This window comes from Tachypleus tridentatus, chromosome 11 (assembly GCF_004210375.1).
Source record: "Tachypleus tridentatus isolate NWPU-2018 chromosome 11, ASM421037v1, whole genome shotgun sequence".
NCBI classification, from domain to species: domain Eukaryota; kingdom Metazoa; phylum Arthropoda; class Merostomata; order Xiphosura; family Limulidae; genus Tachypleus; species Tachypleus tridentatus.
This window is the reverse complement of record NC_134835.1, coordinates 49,254,439-49,275,879: the sequence shown is the minus strand read 5'-3', so window position 1 is coordinate 49,275,879 and position 21,441 is coordinate 49,254,439. Positions and strand designations below refer to the sequence as shown.

General features: G+C 32.9%; 1 protein-coding gene across 5 annotated transcripts in view; it reads right to left on the bottom strand.

Annotated features, from left to right (window-relative positions):
• The window catches only part of LOC143232112 (protein CBFA2T1-like), a 44,602-nt gene that overhangs the window by 11,089 nt on the left and 12,072 nt on the right, over positions 1 to 21,441 (bottom strand). For all 5 annotated transcript variants that reach the window (XM_076467192.1, XM_076467193.1, XM_076467196.1 and 2 more), the window contains exons 2-3: positions 3,553 to 3,666; positions 1,538 to 1,785 (exon numbers count right to left, since the gene is read on the bottom strand). In XM_076467192.1, coding sequence (XP_076323307.1) covers positions 1,538 to 1,785; positions 3,553 to 3,666 — 362 coding nt within the window. The remainder of the gene's footprint in view (positions 1 to 1,537; positions 1,786 to 3,552; positions 3,667 to 21,441) is intronic.

Below are 21,441 nucleotides of genomic sequence, written 5' to 3'. Positions count from 1 at the left end.
TCACTATACTATATGTTAATACTGATAACTAATACAGTTTTCACTATACTATATGTTAATACTGATAACTAATACAGTTTTCACTATACTATATGTTAATACTGATAACTAATACAGTTTTCACTATACTATATGTTAACACTGATAACTAATACAGTTTTCACTATACTATATGTTAATACTGATAACTAATACAGTTTTCACTATACTATATGTTAACACTGATAACTAATACAGTTTTCACTATACTATATGTTAATACTGATAACTAATACAGTTTTCACTATACTATATGTTAATACTGATAACTAATACAGTTTTCACTATACTATATGTTAATACTGATAACTAATACAGTTTTCACTATACTATATGTTAATACTGATAACTAATACAGTTTTCACTATACTATATGTTAATACTGATAACTAATACAGTTTTCACTATACTATATGTTAATACTGATAACTAATACAGTTTTCACTATACTATATGTTAACACTGATAACTAATACAGTTTTCACTATACTATATGTTAATACTGATAACTAATACAGTTTTCACTATACTATATGTTAATACTGATAACTAATACAGTTTTCACTATACTATATGTTAATACTGATAACTAATACAGTTTTCACTATACTATATGTTAATACTGATAACTAATACAGTTTTCACTATACTATATGTTAACACTGATAACTAATACAGTTTTCACTATACTATATGTTAATACTGATAACTAATACAGTTTTCACTATACTATATGTTAATACTGATAACTAATACAGTTTTCACTATACTATATGTTAATACTGATAACTAATACAGTTTTCACTATACTATATGAGTTTGAAGTAATTTTACCATTGCTTATTTAAGTTCATTGCTATCAAATCAACAATAGAGTGCATTAAAATCTAGAACTATAGCAGATAAATAAACGTTGCATACTCAGTGGTTTCTGATCTAAAGATAAATGTAAGTACTTATTACGATTTAAATATAATTAGTTTTTCTTGATCTCAATGATCTATATTCCATGCGATAAATGACTACATATTATTAAGTGTCACAGATTATTTTCATGTGTTAGAAAGTAAACATTACAATATAATAGCTATTGCTGCCTTCTGTACAGTATGAAATTCGAAAGACATTTTACAGCACATATTTATCATTATTAGAGACAACCCATTATATGAAGTAACAATTTATTTTGAAAAGAGATTTTGGTTGTATCTGAGAGGCATAAACTCTTGGATCTTAAAATTCAATAAGATACATTAAAATGGCTTAAACACATTAGAACTTATTCAATAGCAAACTTTTTGTTTCAGTCCTATGAAGCTTTTAGGCCAACTGAACTTTACAGAGAATAAGGTTAACATAGTTTTTGGTTGATATAAAGAATATTCTGTTAAATGACTATAATGAAAAGTGATTTTGATCCACAGTAAAAGAGAATAAAATTAAAAGAAACGAGTAACAGTGAATGCTGGTATTAAATAATTATAACGTATATACTTACCACAAGTCCCAGTATAAGATTATGTACTCTTTCCCCAACATCAGGAGATATGTCACTGCCGAATTGCTGAAGAGTGGTAAGGAAACGTCTAAGTTTGCAGAGCTGACGGACACCAGAAGAACTTCCATCTCCCTGACTGGTCATAGATGCAGTTGAAGGTATGGGAAAGTTTGAAGCATGACTTACAACTGGAGGAGAGGGGGTCCCCCCTACAGTGGAGGTGTGAGGAGAGTGACTGCCGTTCATGCCTATACACATTTAAAGTTGAAAGTAAAGCAAGTAATTAAACATGTTAGATGTTTAAAAAATATATTACAAATTACAATTTGCCAGTAAAATGTATTTACGTATTTAGAAACTGGTGAAAATATGAACCTAACACTTAAAAGAAAATATTTAAACCTCTATTATAGTTGGCCAAGCGTGTTAAGGCGTGCGATTCGTAATCTGAGGGTCGCTGGTTCGCATCCCCTTCCCGTCCAAACATGCTCGCCCTTTCAGCTGTGACGGTCAATCCCACTATTCGTTGGTAAAAGAGTAGCCCAAGAGTTGGCGGTAGGTAGTGATGATTAGCTGCCTTCCCTCTAGTCTTACACTGCTAAATTGGGGACGACTAGCACAGATAGCTCTCGAGTAGCTTTGTGTGAATTTCAAAAAAACAAACAAAACTAAAAAATTATCCCATCGAGTTTAATGCTTCAGAAATATCCAGAAATAGTATAACTAACACTCACAGTTATTTAAAATTCGTTTTGGTTTCAGAAATCCTCACAAATTAATCACTTTTCTACAGGGTGTTCCGAAAGTCACTGTGCACTTATATATTTATTAACAGACAAAGCTGCACAGTAACTTTCCGAACACCCTGTAGAAACGACAAAAATTTGAATGCAATAAATTCTTAACTTTTCCGTTCCCTGAGAGGAGAGCGGTAAGTCTACTGATTTACAAAGCTAAAATTAGGGGTTCCATCCTCCTCGGTGGACACAGCAGATTGTTCGATGTGGCTTTGCTATAAGAAAAACACACGCATGCACACACACAAAACACAGATTTAACTTTTCCCTACTTTATTTTCAGTTTATCATGCACTAAAGTTTACCTATTTTGTTTATATTAATATAGAAAATCAACCACGCATTAGTTTTCTATATATTTCAAATGGTTATTACGTTTCAAAATAAACTATTGCTGTTATGTTTACAAGTGTTTGATATTGCGGCTAATATGTCCAAGCATTCATCCTCCTGAATAAAACCTAGTTTATACTTTATTCCACCAGATGGCAATAACTATGCTTAAGAGAATACGGATCTGTTGTGTCAGTTTGGAATGAGCAGACTTATTCGCGTGTCTTATTTCTTATAAATTATATATATATTTTTTTTGGAAATTAAAATGGTCTTAACGAGTATGAAATGTTTCTAAGTACCTGATTTTATACAATATACATTTCAAAATTTCTCGTTTAATGTATAAAATATTTTTATCCTTTACGTTTTCAAATAAGCGTTGGAAAAAAAGAAACCGATTTTATAATACTTTGGAGTACATTTCAATATAATGCTTGTTTGTTTGTTTTGTTTTTCGAATTTCGCGCAAAGCTTCTAGAGGGCTATCTGCGCTAGCCGTCCCTAATTTAGCAGTGAAAGACTAGAGGGAATGCAGCTAGTCATCACCACTCACCGCCAACTTTTGGGCTACTCTTTTACCAACGAATAGTGTGATTGATTGTCATATTATAATGCCCCCAAGGCTGAAAGGGCGAGCATGTTTGGTGCGACCGGGATTCAAACCTGCGACTCTCAGATTAGGAGTCGAACGCCTTATCCCGCCTGGTCATGCCTGGCAATATAATGCAGTGTGTGCTTTCAACTTTTGAAATAAAATAAAAAAAAACGTTTATTTTATTGGAAACGGTAATAAACTACTTATCGCATTATATGCTTTTTTTATGAACTTAGAAATTAGATTTCAGTGAAATAAGTAATATGGATTCAGCCATCAATAATTACCATGTGTAGCTACGACTTTGTGATTTATTAGTGTTCCTGCTATATTTCCACTAGAGGCCGACACTTTCACGTTACTGTCTGGAGAATCAGGCATATTTGTAGGATCTGATATTTCTGAAAAAGAAAAATTATTTATCATATACAAAACACTATTCTGTAAACAAAAATATACTTGAGTCATATGATAAGCCCTGAAGGCTAAGAAGTGTAAAATTATTATATTTATGATAATATTTTTCTCTATTGCTGTGTTTGTCAGTGTTCTCGCTCAAGACCAGCTTAAAATATATATTTATCATGTGTCCTGGGTGATCTTTGAATAGATATTTTCTTCTGTACTATCAGTTTCTTGCATATTATCCCTTTCGAGGTAATTTTCCTTTCAACATATCTATTGTTCAGAAATGCGTATTCAATCATGCAATAAGTTCTACCGAGTGATCTGTTAAAAACTGAGCAATAACAGTTATAATTAATAATAAATAAACTTATTTATGAGCAACAGGCAACCTTTAAGAAACACCAATAAAAAAAAAACAACATGAAATATCTTATTAAACCTTTCCAGTTAAGATGAAGATGTATATTAAGTAATTTAATAATATGTTTTTACGAAAACTTTATCAGAATCTAAATTTTACATAAATTTCATATAAAAGTTAATAAATGGTATAAAAAATTCTTATCTAATTTGTTTCATCAAAGGTACGTTTTCTGAAGGACTTTTACTTGTTACGGGAGACATACTCTTCAACAAAGAGTCCAGAACATACCAGGTATTATTATTTGTATCATGAAAAATAATTATTACGAATGCTTATTCTACTGCAAGGATAATTTGAACACATTTTGAGGGTCATTTCTGTTTCAATGGTTTTCCTGCCAGTTTCACAAACAAACTTATTTTTCAAGGATAGATCTAAAACCATTCAAAGCATCTTTTACTTTTCTCTCATCAGCGATAAGTCGAAAGTTCTGGAACAGCATTCTCTCGCCAGTTTTAACTTGGGTGCTTTCGAAGAATCATTTTCTTCTTAGCAAATGCTTAAAAGTGTGTTTTCAAAATGATTTTCTTTACCCATGGTAATACGCCTCAGAAAAAACACACAAAAAAAAACCAATCTGATAGTCGCATGACTTGCTTAATAGACTGAATTAATTTTTCTCACCAATAAAGATTGAACTTAAATAAGGTGTTTTTACCTAACGTCTTACACAACCACTATGTGACTAGTTGTTTCTGAATGATTATTAAGAAAAACTAAAAGCTGTGCTAATAATGTACGTTACTAGTAAATAATAAAACTACCATTTAAGCGCAAAAAATGTCACAGTCATTTCCTCTTTATCAACTTGAAAACAGTAAGAAACAAAACGCTTTCTTTTCTTTTTTTAACTATAAGAATTAAATCGTCAACAGGTTACCCTGGGCTTTGCGTTCTGTTATTTATTAAAGGTACTACTATTTACTGTGAAGTATAATTTAGGCTAGCCTCTGATATGTTCATATATGATCTTTACACAAAACGCCCAAGAAGAATGTATCGATTTTGATTATTAATTAAGATATATAAAGTGTTGTAAGATATGGCACACTCAGACGTATATTGCGCATTAAATAATCGATCATATTTTACGCATGCGCAAAACGAAACAAACTAAATTATTAACGAAGGAAAGTGCCTATATAAAGAAATTATAATAGCACGTTAAGAAATTAATTTCGTTTAGTGATTACTTTATTCCATAAGCGTAATCAATAAGATAGACTCATTAAAGCTGGTAGAATTTATATATATATATATATACTTTAAATTAGGCTAGAATACTTTGCGTTTCGTAAATTCGAATAAAATCAGAAATAAAAGCCTCTTTTTTTTAGAGTAATTATGCAAACAGATATTTAATGTTTTGTGGATAGATAATAAGAGAAATATCTCAATCATGCCTATATAAACTGACTTTAAAGCTAAAATAATTAATGTCTTATATGAGTAGTTTTTCCCCTAAACCAATCTAATATTTTTATAAACTTTTTTTTCCAAGGAAATGAGGTTAAGTGTTGAAATAAATAAACAAATTGTGATAAAATTTCTGCTTTTCAGTTGAAATATTTTCAAAGAGGAAAACTCTTAGTTAAAGCATTAGGTAATATTAATAACACAATGAAAATTATTTTGGTAATGGGATAAAATTAATGAAATATTTTGGTAATGGGATAAAATTAATAAAATATTTTGAAAACACTAAACCTCTTTTACATTTTCCTTTTTCATTTGTCTTCACCGCATTAAAAATATGTATTAATGTGAATTTGCAATAATTAAAACAAATAGAACCAACTTCTGGGCTTTGTTAATTATAGTGATAGAAACACACACGTAGATTATTTTTATAATGAAAATTCACAAATAAAGTAACATCATAAACGTACAAAGCGGCAGATGGATAAACTTTCCGGAACAGTGCCACTAAGCTTGTCGTCTAAACAATTATCTTGTGTGTTCTGCTTTATCTATGGATTTGTACCACATGTATCTGTGAAAACATTTTAGATGCAACTCAGGATTTCCTCACAAAATGAGTATCTTTCCCATATACTCTTTTCTTTTTATTTCTTGTGATAAATTAGCTTCAAGATTCCACGAATCTGTTTTTCTTCTTTTCTTCACACCATATAATAAAGTGTGGGAAACATATAACAAAATACATAACTGACAAATCACCAATAGATACAATATATAAGAGAGAACTTTCAAGTATTTAATCTTTGATTTTCTTCTAGAAAGAATTCAATTCACCGATGGCTAAGCGACTTCCGATGTTTTATTACAGGTCAATGATTTTGGACAATGTACAATACAAAGGAACATTTACGTGGATAAACCGCAGTGGTGGCTGTATAGATTCTCTTCAATGCTATCAACAATTCTTTCCAGAAAATGAAAGAACGATAAAAGGAAGACATTACATTCCATAAGCCTTAAATGTAATAAAAAATTTGTAAATAAAAAATAAGTATTTTCTGTTTCTGCGTATGGTATTATCGGTGTCTTACACCGAGCAACGAATCCCACATAAGCTACAGAAGAAACGAAAATACCGTAGTACCAACAGGCTGCCTTTTTCACCACTTCTGATGTTTCACTCACATAGGATATCCCGATATTTCTGTTTTAATTTTAGAGATAACTAGCCCTCAAATGCTTCCCTTTAATTCACATAGACCGCAGTGTACTAATCATGTGTGTGTGTTTTCCTATAGTAAACCCATATCGTGCTATCTGCTGCATCCACCGAAGAGAATCGAACCTCTGATTTAAGCGTTGTAAATACGTAGATTTACCCGCTGTCTCAGCAGATTTACCTGTCATCTCCTCCGCTATCCTAATTTCGTCTGTAGTGCATTTGTTCGTGGTACCGTAACATGTGTGTCACGTTTGGTCCCGGTAACTTGTAAGTCTCGATACAAACATAGTTTCAAACACGGTGCTCCTAGAATCGTGAGGAATAATAAATCCAATGTCAGGTTCTGGATCAGCGACCCATTAAACGCACTTCTAGAACCTATCGGGCCTAGGCGATTTTCTGTCTGCATTTTAGCTCCCTTGCTATGGGGCTACACTGTATAGATAAGGATATATACACACACACACACACCTAGAACAACCCCGAGTCTGCCTCCCAAGTTTGGTTCTTCTAGTTCTAAAATCGTTGTAAGAATTGGCAGAAAGGAAAGATATTCAAAAATACAGAAGGCATGATAGGGGAATAAAAAAATATATCTAAAATATAAACATGTCTCTATTAACGAAGTGCTCCGGTGGCACTGCGGCATATCTGCGGACTTACAACGTTAGAAACCGGGTTTCGATACCCGTGGTGCGCAGAGCATAGATAGCGCGTTGTGTAGCTTTGTTTGTAACTACAATAAAACGCACTATTAACGAATTAATGTTGTAATTTCGTAACAACGTAAAACTGAAAAGGCTTCGCTGTGTGGGTGCTAAAATTATTATGTTCAAACTACCATAACACATTTCAAGTTTCAAAATGATCGTACTAAATAAACTACATGTAAGTTGAATATGATTTTATAAAAGTCAGTAAGAGTGCTAGATAGTGGTCTTGTTATATCCGTTGAAGCTATGCATTATTTATAATCTGAAATAATGTTTGCTTACTAGTACAACAGATAAAAAAAATACAAAAAAATGGTGAGAACTATGAGTGACAAAAAGAGACATAAACACGTTTCCACAACACACGTATGTACAAACAGATCAAACAGACAATTCCACTCGTAGATATGCACGGTTTCTCTAGCAGAAACGAAATAAATGCAGATATACACCTTCTATACTTTCCAAGCACGTGGTTCAATTCCCATGCTCTAGGCTACAGCATGCCTTGGTTGTACTAGGTGCCAAATTCCATTTACAACTAGATTCTTTTTAATATTTCTTTACTATTCGTTGCATTTAGATGATAGGACTATACTGAGAATGGGTAGGGCTCGTTTTGAATGGTTCAAACGATGATATAGTTCCACAGTGTTCTTATATTTCTGTATTGTCCAAAAATATGATACCCACCAAAAATTCAGTTGTAATACCTTACAGAAGCCTTAAAAATTCTACTATCGACACATAAAGATACCAGCTGGTCGGAAGAATTCATTCTCATCATTAGTACCTAATAATCCAATATTGGTTGCACGTGGGGATGTTCTCATCACCCAAAGGCTTTAGCCTCTACATCAATATTCCTTCCAGACCCAGCTTCTCTAAACACATATGTACTAAACAACAACTACGACCACAGATTTGGAAAATGTCTAGATATAGGTCCACATTAAGGAAACTAATAATGAAATATTATTCAACTATTTTCAAACACTAGAACACGTCATCTATTTTCTCTGCCAAAATACTTAACGTTTCTTGGTGAAATATCAAACTTTATAAATATCTTAGTAAATGAAACATCAGAACAGTTATACATGCAAGCGAAAGGTTACACAAAACTGTAGACAAACCATATTCTGATATTTATTTATGCACGTGCATATTTAATTGCTGTAAATAGTTAATGAGTACACTGTTTATGTATTTTCAAATATATCTAGTACTTCACGAGTAATCGTGAAGAACTAAAATAGAGATAAAATATGGAACTATTGTTAAATACATTTTTATCAAGATATATAAAGGTGTGGAAGAGGCCCTCACAAAAGGGCTTAAGTTTCTTCAAAAGAAGAAAAACGGAAGATATTACAGTTGAGTACGTATCGAAGCGAATATTTTTTTGTGCTATAAGATATTACACACTGTACTGTACTTTGTACTTCTGCTAGGTTAGTGACAAAATTTCGTTATAATAACATAGATTAAACGCAAAATGAGCACGGAATATTTTTACGTTGTAATATTACATAGCGTACTCTGCTTTGCATGCATGCTAAATTAGCAATAAAGTTTCACAATACTGATAACGATTATCTACTTATTATATAGTATGCTATGCTCAGAAACGGAAGTTTAATTTAGACCTTTAAATCAGTTATTTTACTTTCGACATCAAACAACTGTCTGTTTTATTTGAAATACATAAATTGTTTTCAAAATATTATTTTCATCCTGATATTGGATCATACAAATCGAAGACGTAGATAGTTGGCTAGACTATACATATGACAAATTCGTGAGGAGTTAAAATATTATCTTTATATTTTTGCTAGGAGTACTTAAAAACAACTTAAGTAAAAACATCAAATTGAAAACCAAGTGGTTCGTCCTGACAAAAAATATTCATGTACAAAATGTTAAAACTTTTTAATTCCATATTGGTTGCACAAATTAAAAAAAAAGGCACGCCATTAAATATTAGAATATTTTTATTTCGCATAGAAAAAAAAAATATCAATTTTATAATAATGATTTATTACTTCATAATGAAACTTTGTTTTGTAACTGAAAATGTACTGGGCTAAAAACAAACAAAATGTCTGATATAAATACAGAGTAAAAGTCAAACACTCAAAAAGTGATATCAGTTACACCTCGTCAGTAAATCCTTCGCTACTTCTACTGCTGTACTTATGTATTTATAATTTTAACCTTTTGTTTTATATATAGTACATTTTTTCTCTTTATCACTAATGATGTATAACAACGGTTTCTTTTTACTGGATATCGTACGAAGTGTTTTGTTCACAGTGAAACCGTTTTATATCTGCTACACAAACTATTATAGAAATCTATATGTTTACATCTCCCATGTACAGAGTTAATCGACCACCAATCTACTAGTAAGACCTATTTTTCGTCAGCAACAAAAATGTAGAATAATATTAACAGTATAAACACAACGAATATATGAATGATATTAACAAAATAAATAAAACACTTAGACTGAGTGATATTAACGGTTTAAACAAAACAAATACTTAATAATATTAACAATATAAACACAACATATGTGTGAATGATATTAACAATATAAATAAAACACTTAGACTGAGTGATATTAACGGTTTAAACAAAACAAATAGTTAATAATATTAACAGTAAAACAAAGCATATGTGTGAATGATATTAACAATATAAATAAAACACTCGCACTGAGTGATATTAACGGTATAAACAAAACAAATACTGAATAATATCAACAGTATAAACACAATATATGTGTGAATGATATTAACAATATTAAAACAACACTTACACTGAGTGATATTAATGGTATAAACACAACAAATACTGAATAATATTAACGGTATAAATACATCACATACATTTAATGTTATTAACTAACAACAAAATAAATACAACAGATCCACTGAATGATATTAATAGTTTAGACACATCACACACATACGGAATGTTATTAACAGTATAAACACAACGCATACACTGAAAAATATGAACAGTTGCAAAAGAACATATACATTCACATAAAGACGGAACTATGATACACTGTTTACCGGGTTAACATTTAGTTTTGATCTCTGTAGATGCCTTGTTTTCAACAGATAATATGCACCTATTTATGTGATGCATTCCAATTGTATTATTTATTACGACATATTTAAAATAATTTCTAACACTTTGTCGAAATTCAATAAACGTTAAAACAAAGTATAAGAGTTTATAAACACTTACTTTGATATATACACATGTATATATATATATATATATATATATATATATATATATTACGTTTTATCTTTGTTTTTATCAGTTCATACTTGATGAAATTACAATGAATTTTAGAGTACTTAGAAATACCTGGCGTTTCAGAATACAAAACTACGGTAACAATATAAACAAGCTGTATTGTTCACGGTATTGAACAATACAATCGAACATAAAGAGTAGTCTATACTTATAAAATAACTTCGCATAATGTATTTCACTCTTTCAGATTTTAATTGAAATGTCTAGTGTTTATTATCTTTCATATCTGTGCTTAAATATCATAACATGCGATTGTCTTCTGATTTAGTCTTCAACGTATAAGACGTTTCTTTATTAGTCATCCTGTACATAGCGCAAAAATTCGGGTTTCGATACTTCTTCTAGGCTGTGCTTTGAGCTTAACAACAAACATACAGAACCTCATCTGGTTGTATACCTTATTTATCTATTTGACTAAATAATACATCAATTATTTGGTACGTACAATTATCCATTCATCGGAATTTGGTGTTAAATTTGAGTTTATTTAATATTCATTATATTAATATGTGACTGTTTGAGCTAAAGTAATAACTTAGTGGTATTTACATTTATTGTGTACTACGGGAAATATCTGTATGTCTTCCTGTCTGTCACTTGACCAATATTTTTGTTTGTTTGCTGACTTCAGTTAAATATTTAATGAAAACTGGTAGGTGTCTCTCTCTGTACATAGTAAGCTGCGTAAGGAAAAGTATAATGATTTTGCTGGTTACACGTTAAAGTTCTGGGTCTCTACATGTCGCGAAGCCTTGGCAACAACACTTAGAATTAGCAATATTTGAGAAAAGGCTTCTGCAGCTGCCAGTATTCTGTGGAAGGCTACCAGCTGTGGAAGGTTTCACAGACGCTCTTATGAGGAATAAATGACATGATGAATTATACACATATGAGACAATTCTTCTCTACTGAACGTAGCATTTCCCATAAGACAAACCTTTGCTCATATGCTTTACACTGTTATTCTTCTTCTAACATATATTTTTGTTTGTCTACCAACTATTTTTTTGCCATTTGTTTTGTTCCGGATATTCGGCCAAGGTTACACAAGGAATATACACACTAGCAATCTTTATAGGTTTGAAGTGCTTGACTAGAGGAAAGACAGGCAGTCAAAGGTACTCACGACAATTATTAGACTAATATAATCAAATAATGCGATTTGACCCTCAGTCATTGGATTCACGATTTGGATCGTCAGCTACAGGGCCATGCCCAGCTACAAATATATAACATTACTTTGTCATCTAGTCAGTTAGGCGTGCTCAACATGTGTCGCCTTGATCCAACACAAAAAACACACAAGAAGACGATGAAGGACCATTTAATTAAAATGGAAAAGAATTGAGGTATTTTAGAGATATAATAATTATGTAAAACGAAAACTGTACAAGTCTTTTGCTGTTTAATGCACGTAACTGTTTAGATGTATATAAACAATTGAAACATTTATAAACAGCTTTAAACCCTCAATGAAAGTCTTTTTTTTTTAACCCTGAATGCTGCTCTGCACGATAATTTCGCTCATAATTCACCTTTAATTACACCTTTAATCTAGTTAGTTTTGTCTTTCTATGGCAAAGTAACATACGTTACTTTTTTGTTTTAATCAAGTGTTCCATTATATTTTCACTAAATATTATTCAACTGGATATTAAATTAAACATAGCTTCTGATTGCACAATAGTAGTCTGTAATGTGTCCACCACGGGGATGGAACCAATATATATGGCGATTAATAAACACTAATGTTTTCCACTGGGCAGGTTGTTTACTTCTGTGAACAATAATTTCTCGACAAATGGTTAATCACCTAAATGTCAACCATTTTTAAATCTATTTTCATTCTATAAAAAGCAAATGATAATTTTTCAACACTTGTTTAAAAAATACTACGATTGATTCTATAAGTTATTCATAAATATATTTTACACAATTATTTATTTATGGTTTACACAGGTTTTTGTTTCTTTGTTCTGATCAGCGTAACTTAGGGCTAATCAGTCAGATCGGTGAACCGCTTTAAAACTGCTCTTTTTTTCCTTAATGATGTATGGATAAGACTTTTGGTCCTCACACAGTTTCCTATCCGTCATAAAAACGAGATTTTCAATAAAAAAATTAGATATTTTGTGGGTACAAGTTACTTTAGTAATTAGGAATTGAAGTTCCCCACTAGACAATACAACAGAGCTCCACACACGTGTTTATGAACAGACGTCGCTGCTCTGTAAGGATTTGCTATGAAATTTGCAATGAAAAGACAAATTGTTGGAATAGGCCAGATCTCTCAGAATAATCGTTTGTCATATTTCATATTACTGCATTGATATTAAAACTTATGAATACTTATGTATATAAATTACGGTTATATATTTACAATTGTTTGTCTGTTTCTTCCTTACCTATAAATACGAGGTCAATAAATTGAGAATCAACAGTTCAATGTAATCTGTGAAAATATGTCATGTTTGTAGTTATATCAAATAAAAACAATTGTATTTATGGGTCTTCTACGTGTTATCTACAGTATCAAAATTAATTAATATTAAAATGATCTTAAAATTAATATAATAGCTGTTGTTTGCTGTTAACAATAGACAGCAGGTTATCAACGCTGTACCCATCGAGTGAAATTCAACCCAAAATATTAGCGTTCTAAACCATTCCGCAGAAAACTCGTATAACATAAAATGAAATGACGTTTATATTAGGGTAATAATACACTCTAGGGAAAACAGAGTAGATAAGAGAATCTTCACTTCTTAAAAATGTATCTGTTTTATATATATATATATATTTAGGGAATAAGCTAGTTTTCATTTTACTCTATCATTAAAGCGCTTCTTTACATGTGTAAAGCTTACCAAATTAGTATCTTATTCTCTTGTCTTCTGAATATACGTTACAGATTTATTTGTTAGCCAATGCTAGAAATATACCATTTGTTAAGATGTTTAAATTACAGTTGTTAGTAGTTGGTCATTACCCGAATTTGTTTTATATTTCATATACACAACTTTAGATATACCCATTCCTGTGGTTCTGGCCAGGTATGGCCAGATGGTTAAGGCACTCGAGTCATAATATGAGAGTCGCGTGTTCGAATCTCCGTCACACCAAACACACTCATGTATTTCAGCCGAGAGGGCGATATAATGTGATGGTCAATCCCACTATTCGTCAGTAAAAGAGTAGCCCAAGAGTTGGCGATGGGTGATGATAACTAGCTGCCTTCCTTCTAGTTTTACACTGCTAAATTAGTAACGGCTAGCGCAGATAGCCCTCGTGTAGCTTAGCTCGAAATTGAAAAAAACAAACCAAACCTGAAGTTCTTCTTGGTTGATTTGTTATACACATAATTTTCAGTGATGATAATCGTATAACTCTTAAACACAATTAGAACCATACCTCCTAACCAGTTCTAAATACTTAGCTGTGGAAAATATATCTTTACGTATTTTAAAGTAACAATTATTTGCTAATTGTGAATATAGATTACTATCTTCGAATAATATTCAGAAGTACATGCTTTATATATTCTTAGAACTGCCGTTAAACTATAATATTCTGTCCAAAACAGGTAGGTATGTCTTATGATATTATTCTGAAAACTGCGTGTAATAAAAACGCTGCATCCTTAGTTCATAACTTTGAATTATTCTGTAATACACGTCCTTCAAATTTCTATATTAAGCCTGATAAATCTATAAAAATATGGTGGTTTACTACCCTCTTGGGTTTGCTCACTGAACCTCGTGCAGAACAGATGTTCACTCAGGTGTTTCAACAAGCAATCTTATTCAGAGAAAGTTTGTTGAGCTGTTGTGTACGGATCCTCGATGGAACACCCGAAACACTACTGTGACAGGTGGCCTGGTACATATGGCATATAAAGCTCATATAAGGTCAGTGTTGGTCATGCCAATTGTTCTTAGGTTGACGTCACGATTACAAGTATTGTTTGCTTTTAATCATATCCAAAGACAGCCCTAATTTTAGAAGATTTAGAGTATAATTAATTTGGAATGAAAACATTATCATAACAGTACACTAGAACTTAATCAGTACCATTATTAAACCTCACAATTCTTAGTAAAGTTTCATGTTGTTCGAAATACATGAAATAATTAATACACAGGCTGTTTTTACACAGCTAATTTACACTGTTACTTCCATAGTTCCCATTAACAAAACAATTTATTTTCATTTATACACATTTATCCATTCTTACAATGTTTCCATTGTAGCATAACCTTTATTCGAATATTTTATGAGTTAAAATAACGAAAAATATGTAACAAAATGTCAAACACACAACACTTGTCAAATCCAATGCCAACAAGGCCGTTCGCCCTGATATCGGGGTTCATCAAACCTGCTGGTATAGAACAGATATAATAGTGACAAGATAATTTTTTTAACACTTTTATAATTTTAGCATATTTCCATGACTATTTCTTCTTCTGGTTATGCTTTTATTTGGTACACGACACATAATATTGTTTTGTATCAAGATTATCATAAAATGAATGTTCTCATATGATATGCGCATTATTGAATATTAATATATTTAGCATAAACATCAAGTTGTTCCTAAACTTTATAAGATATTAAAAACCCTCCGAGTCTATTTTCTAGATGTTCGTGTTTTTCTACTATGTATTCCTTATACAGGAAGTAATGTATAATTGAACACGCGCCAATACATTTCTTAAGCACACAAAAAATTGAAGAAAAATACACTGTGTTTGCCGAACGTTTCTTCCCACAATCTATATTGTTTAAGTACACAAAAAAATAAAGAAAAAATACACTGTGTTTAGCGAAAGTTTCTTCCCACAATCTATATTGTTTAAGTCCTCAAATATCAAAGGAAGATAATCCACTGTTTCGTGGTGATAAATTGAGACCACTGTGAATCTCGTGATCTAATACAACAGTACAGTAATTCGTACCAAAAGATTGCAAGCATAATGAAATATGATCAATTTAGGTCTAGAAAAGCAAATCAAAAATAAACTGCTTTCATCTCTATTACAATACTAAGCCACCTTTTGTGGAAGAATGCTCATACAAAACGCTTATCACAGCTAGTACACGCATTGTACGCTTAGAATACTTGCAACATGTGATACAAATATAGTTCTGAAGGTTTGTTTGTTTGTTTTTGAATTTCGCGCAAGCTACTCGGGTGTTATCTACGCTCGTCGTCCCTAATTTAGCAGTGTAAGGCTGGAGAGAAGGTAGCTTGTCATCACCACCGACCGCCAACTTTTGGGCTACTCTTTACTAATGAATAGTGGGATTGATCTTCACACTATAACGCCCCCAAGGTTTTAAGGGCGAGCATGTTTGGTGTGAGGGGGATTGAACCCGTATCATTCGGATTGCAAGTCGAGTGCTTTAACCTCCTGGCCAGTTCTGAAGAGAACCTTAAAATATTGTTTTTGTTTGTTTGTTTTTGAATTTCGCACAAAGCTACTCGAGGGCTATCTGTGCTAGCCGTCCCTAATTTAGCAGCGTAAGACTAGAGGGAAGGGAGCTAGTCATCACCACCCACTGCCAACTCTTGGGCTACTCTTTTTACCAACGAATAGTGGGATTGACCGTCACATTATAACGCACCCACGACTGAAAGGGCGAGCATGTTTGGCGCGACGGGGATGCGAACCCGCGCCCCTAAGATTACGAGTCGCACGCCTTAACACGCTTGGCCATGCCGGGCCCCTTAAAATATAGAAAAATATAAATATTCCATGGCATTTAATATATTTTATTATAAAAGATTCTCTGTATTAAACCCCAATAATTATGATATCATTAAAGACTTATCTGAATTAGAAGATAACCATTATGAATGATCCTGTCTTAAACCAGCAAACAGTGAACTTACCTAAAGTAAAACAATGTATTAACTTGACGTTTGCTTAATGCTAAAATTTTCAAAACATTTTAACGCTATTTAAAATTTCAACCGGCGACTGAGACTTTCAGTTAAAAATACGCTGTGAATTTAAACGATGAGAAATAAAAAAATGACCAAATTTAAGATCTCAATCAGAACAAACAATCTCAACTATTTATCTATAAGCCCTCATAAATACACCCGCAGGGTATATCACATGACACGTCTCCATCACTAAACATACTTAGAGCAAGGCTACGACTCAAGGCTATACGTGATTGTATAAAATAGGTTCCAGGTTGTATTATGTGGGTAAAGAGCACTACTGGAAAAGAAACATGGGGGCGAACTTTCTATCGCCTTATACGTGTCATCTACAAATGTACTATATACATAATTGTCCAGTTAAGTATAAGATAGGTATTTAACAATCTTATAAAATTAAGTTAGCCATCAATTATACAACTATCCTTAAATGTCTCAATCCTAAAGACAAAATGGTTCAGCTACCTATATTATGTACAGTAGAAAGATGGGATCCAACGTTCAAACAAAAAAGTTTTAAAAATTGGGCAGAATTTTTATACGTTACTGAATCGCGGAATATAGAATTAATTATTATATTCTGTTTTCAAAACAATAAATATTACACTGATACTAATATCTGGCTATATTATGTATTTGTTTTTTGTGCTATTTCACTATAAGACCACTCAAGAATACGATAATTTTCTTCCATTACCTCTTGAAAAGTTTTAATTACCAATTTATTGATAGGTTTGTTTTAGTTTCAGCCTAAAGCTACACAATAGGATATTTGTGCTACCAACCATTGTTATCGAAAACCGGTTTCTAGCGTTGAAAGTCCGCAGACGTATGTATTGATATGAAACAATAAAACTTGCATTTAACTGAAACAAATGGTTCTAAGGAAAGGTACCATCAAACGCTAGGCACATGTCATTTTCATTCATTCGCAAAACAAACCATCTAATATTGGTCAACGTGAAACAGAAAACATGTTCGAGAGACCCAAAATATATGATTCATATTTTTGAATACTGTTAAAAAAAACACCATTAACTCAATTAACAAGCAAGACAACTGTTTGAGAAGTTAACACCTATAATCCTTCTCACATGTTGTCATTTTCAGAGTCAGTCGTAACTGAATCCTGTGGTAACAGTAGCACAAACTAGGCAGAAAAAGTTCAAAAGATGCAAAATATTTGAAAACATACATCCATGCATACATACATATTCGTATTAGATTCAAAACTGTCATTAGTTCGTAATGCTTTTAGACCCAACTTCAGTCAGATTAATTAGCGTAACAGTCGTTCCAGGATAAACTTATTCATAGATTCTATCGAACATATCATGTTTATGAGCAGAAAAGTTTCTAAATGGCCACAATGAAAAGAACGCCAAGTCAACAAGGTACAGTTAACTCAGAATGAGTAATTTTTAGACCTTTAAAAATTACCCGCGTCTCTGGATCTAAATAATGTTGTTCATGACTGCAGTTCCTGGAGTAAACTAACCGTAAGATGTATATATATGCAATGTAAGACAAATACCAGATGGAGACTGATACCTCATTGGACTATATCATCTATGGATCTTCATATAGCTTTCTATCTATACACATATATACTTAATATATTTATTTATTATGTACGGGTGAGTCAACCATGTAATGTTTAATCTAAAGCTTTGGAAAAAAAAAAACAGATATTGCCAAGAATTCTATGTTGTCGTGTCTTATAACTGTACCTCTACTGGCTGTCCCGGCATAGCCAGGTGCGTTAAGGCGTTCGACTCATAATCTGAGAATCGCGGGTTCGAATCCTCGTCGCGCCAAACATGCTCGCCCTTTCAGCCGTGGGGGCGTTATAATGGTACGGTCAATCCCACTAGTTGTTGGTGAAAGAGTAGCCCAAGAATTGGCGGTGGGTGGTGATGACTAGCTGCCTTCTCTCTAGTCTTACACTACTCAATTAGCCACGGCTAGCGCAGATAGCCCTCGTGTAGCTTTGCGTAAAAATCTAAAAACAAACAAACAAACTCTACAGGCTTGTATGTTTGTTATTAAACACAAATTTGACTTAATGGGCTAGCGGTGCTTGCCTATCAGGTGTATCGAACCCGGTTTTTAATTTTATAAGCCTTCAGACTTGCCGTTAATTCACTAGTGGGTTCCTCAATGTTTTCATTTCATTATTGGGTTTAGTCTGCTAAATCTGACGTAAAACGAGGCATAAAAAATAATATTTATCAGAATACAAAATGATCACTTAGTATCAAAGCTATTAAATATAACTTTGATAACATTAACACAACGGAGATGATGTCTTAAAAACGTTCGTGACAAATATATATATATTCTGTTATAAAACTTCTTGAAGAGAGTTTAGACATAAGATATACGAGGGCTGTTCAAAAAATACGCGGACTGTTTGAATTGCGCGGCTCCAGTTGGTTCCAGGGGAATCCGCTTGGTGTCGCTAGGTTTGCACAGATCAGCTGATTACGACGCCATTTCCCGATTGCAGATATCTTCATTTGTGTATTAGCTACGCGGTTTTAAGTGAAGTGCGATTTTTTTGTTTGGCGCATTTCAGAATGAATGACCTGAAGGAGCAACGACTTGCTGTGAAATTTTGTGTTAAACTTGGAAAATCTGCAACTGAAACTTTTGCTATGCTTAACACGGCTTACGGTGATGTTATTATGAATCGTACGGCATGTTTCAAGTAACATGAACGTTTCAAGGATGGTCGATAGTCCATTGAAGATGATGAGCGTCCTGGACGTCCTTCCACGTCAACTGACGACCCACACGTCGACAAAATCAACACTCTGGTGCGGGCAAATCGACGTCTGACTGTCAGAGAGCTTGCTGAAGAGTGTAGGATATCAGTTGGATCTTGTTACGAGATTTTGACCGAAAAATTGAAGATGCACTGCGTTGCTGCGAAATTCAGCCCCCAGAACTCGTGAGTTTTTGGCCAAACACTCGATCACTGTTCTTCCCCACCCCACCCCCTACTCACCTGACCTTGCTCCTTACGATTTTTTCTTGTTCCCCAAACTCAAAAGACCCTTCAAAGGAAGAAGATATGAGACGATTCCCGAGATTATAAGGCAAATGCGACGAAGGAGCTGGAGGACATTACAAAAGAAGCGTACCAGAACTGTTTCAACAAGTGGAAACACCGTTGGGATAAGTGTGTGCGTTGGGGAGGAGAGTACTTTGAAGAGGTCCCAGACCTGTAACTTCTAAATAAAGTACATTTTGTTTTATGACGTCAGTCCGCGTATTTTTTGAACGGCCCTCGTAGAAATCGACGATAAAACTTATAAATACCAATGGTAACTTTTAAAATCATAAACAAGTTTTTCTTCAAGTTAGAAATTCAGATAATTGTCCATGCTACTCAACTTTATTTACGATGTCACACTCGAGATGAACTTGTGTTTTAAAAGCATCAAAAACAATTTTCTTTCTTCATATATTTATAAGTTATTAATACACTTTAGAAATATCGACATTGCTAGGTCTTCAGAAATTTAAAAAAATCGCCTGATTTCTGGGTTATTTTTTTGTCCTAAAAGCAAAAATAATTAACTCTTTTATAACTTTGAAAAAAGAAATGAACGTACATAAAACTTACGCCCACTTATACACCAAAAATATTACCCCATTAGGCCATCTGTTTGTGCATAAAAATCCCAGAAAATCCATTGAGTTAGAAAATAAAAACAAACAACTCGATAGTTCCTTTTCCTTTCTAAAGTCCAAACGCGAACGTTTATACAAAGGAGGGCGTTTTGTGATTTAAACGTTGCTATCGATCTCACATTGTCTGCATTTACCGTTAACTACAAGTCGGTCTTTGGAGATTAAAAAAGAGAACGAAAAGATGCTGTGTGTGAAATATTACACAAAGAATAGCGAAGGAAAGCTTTGTGAACGAGGTATTGAAATGCGATCTTAAAAACTGAATCGATGACACTGGGTGAAATATACGTATTGTTCTTTTCTAACGCCTTCCACCCCCTCTCCGATAGTTCATTTGACCAACATACACGTGTATAACCAAACCAGTCTTCGTGGTTACAGCGTACATAGCGGTACTTTAAATTATTCACCAGCAGTGCCCGCACGTCGGTAGCTACTGGACTTGTTAATTACCATGCGATAAGGGCAGTAGGCAGAGAAGGCCAATAAGACAGGAGTGAACGTGTACCTGTATCACTGAGGCTGGCTAGCGGCTGGTATTGATTTCACTCTACAAGACGTGTCAGTTACACCTGTGGCACAGATGTCGTCTCGACTGATTTCTTTACTGTACTGCCGATAAGTTCAGAGAATTTTTACACTGCAATGTACAACAGCTGTCAAAAATCACCATTTCTTTAATTTCTTCCTTTGGTGAATTATATTTTATCAGGAAATTAAGCGCTCCCGGTGTTAAGAGTAAATCGGCCTACACATTCATTACGAGCGAGAGCTTAAGAGTGAACCATATGCTGTAAAACTGTATGTAACGTTATTGGTTTCCAGATTTTAATTGAATTTTTTTTCATGCATTTATGGCTTACATTAAAATAAAAATAAAGAATACAGGAGCCATGTTACCAGAAAGCATTAACTTGATTTGAATGTTGTTGTTTCTTTCATAAGTATCACAATAAATCACTGAGTTCTAGCTCGTTAAATTTTGTTCAATAAAAATAT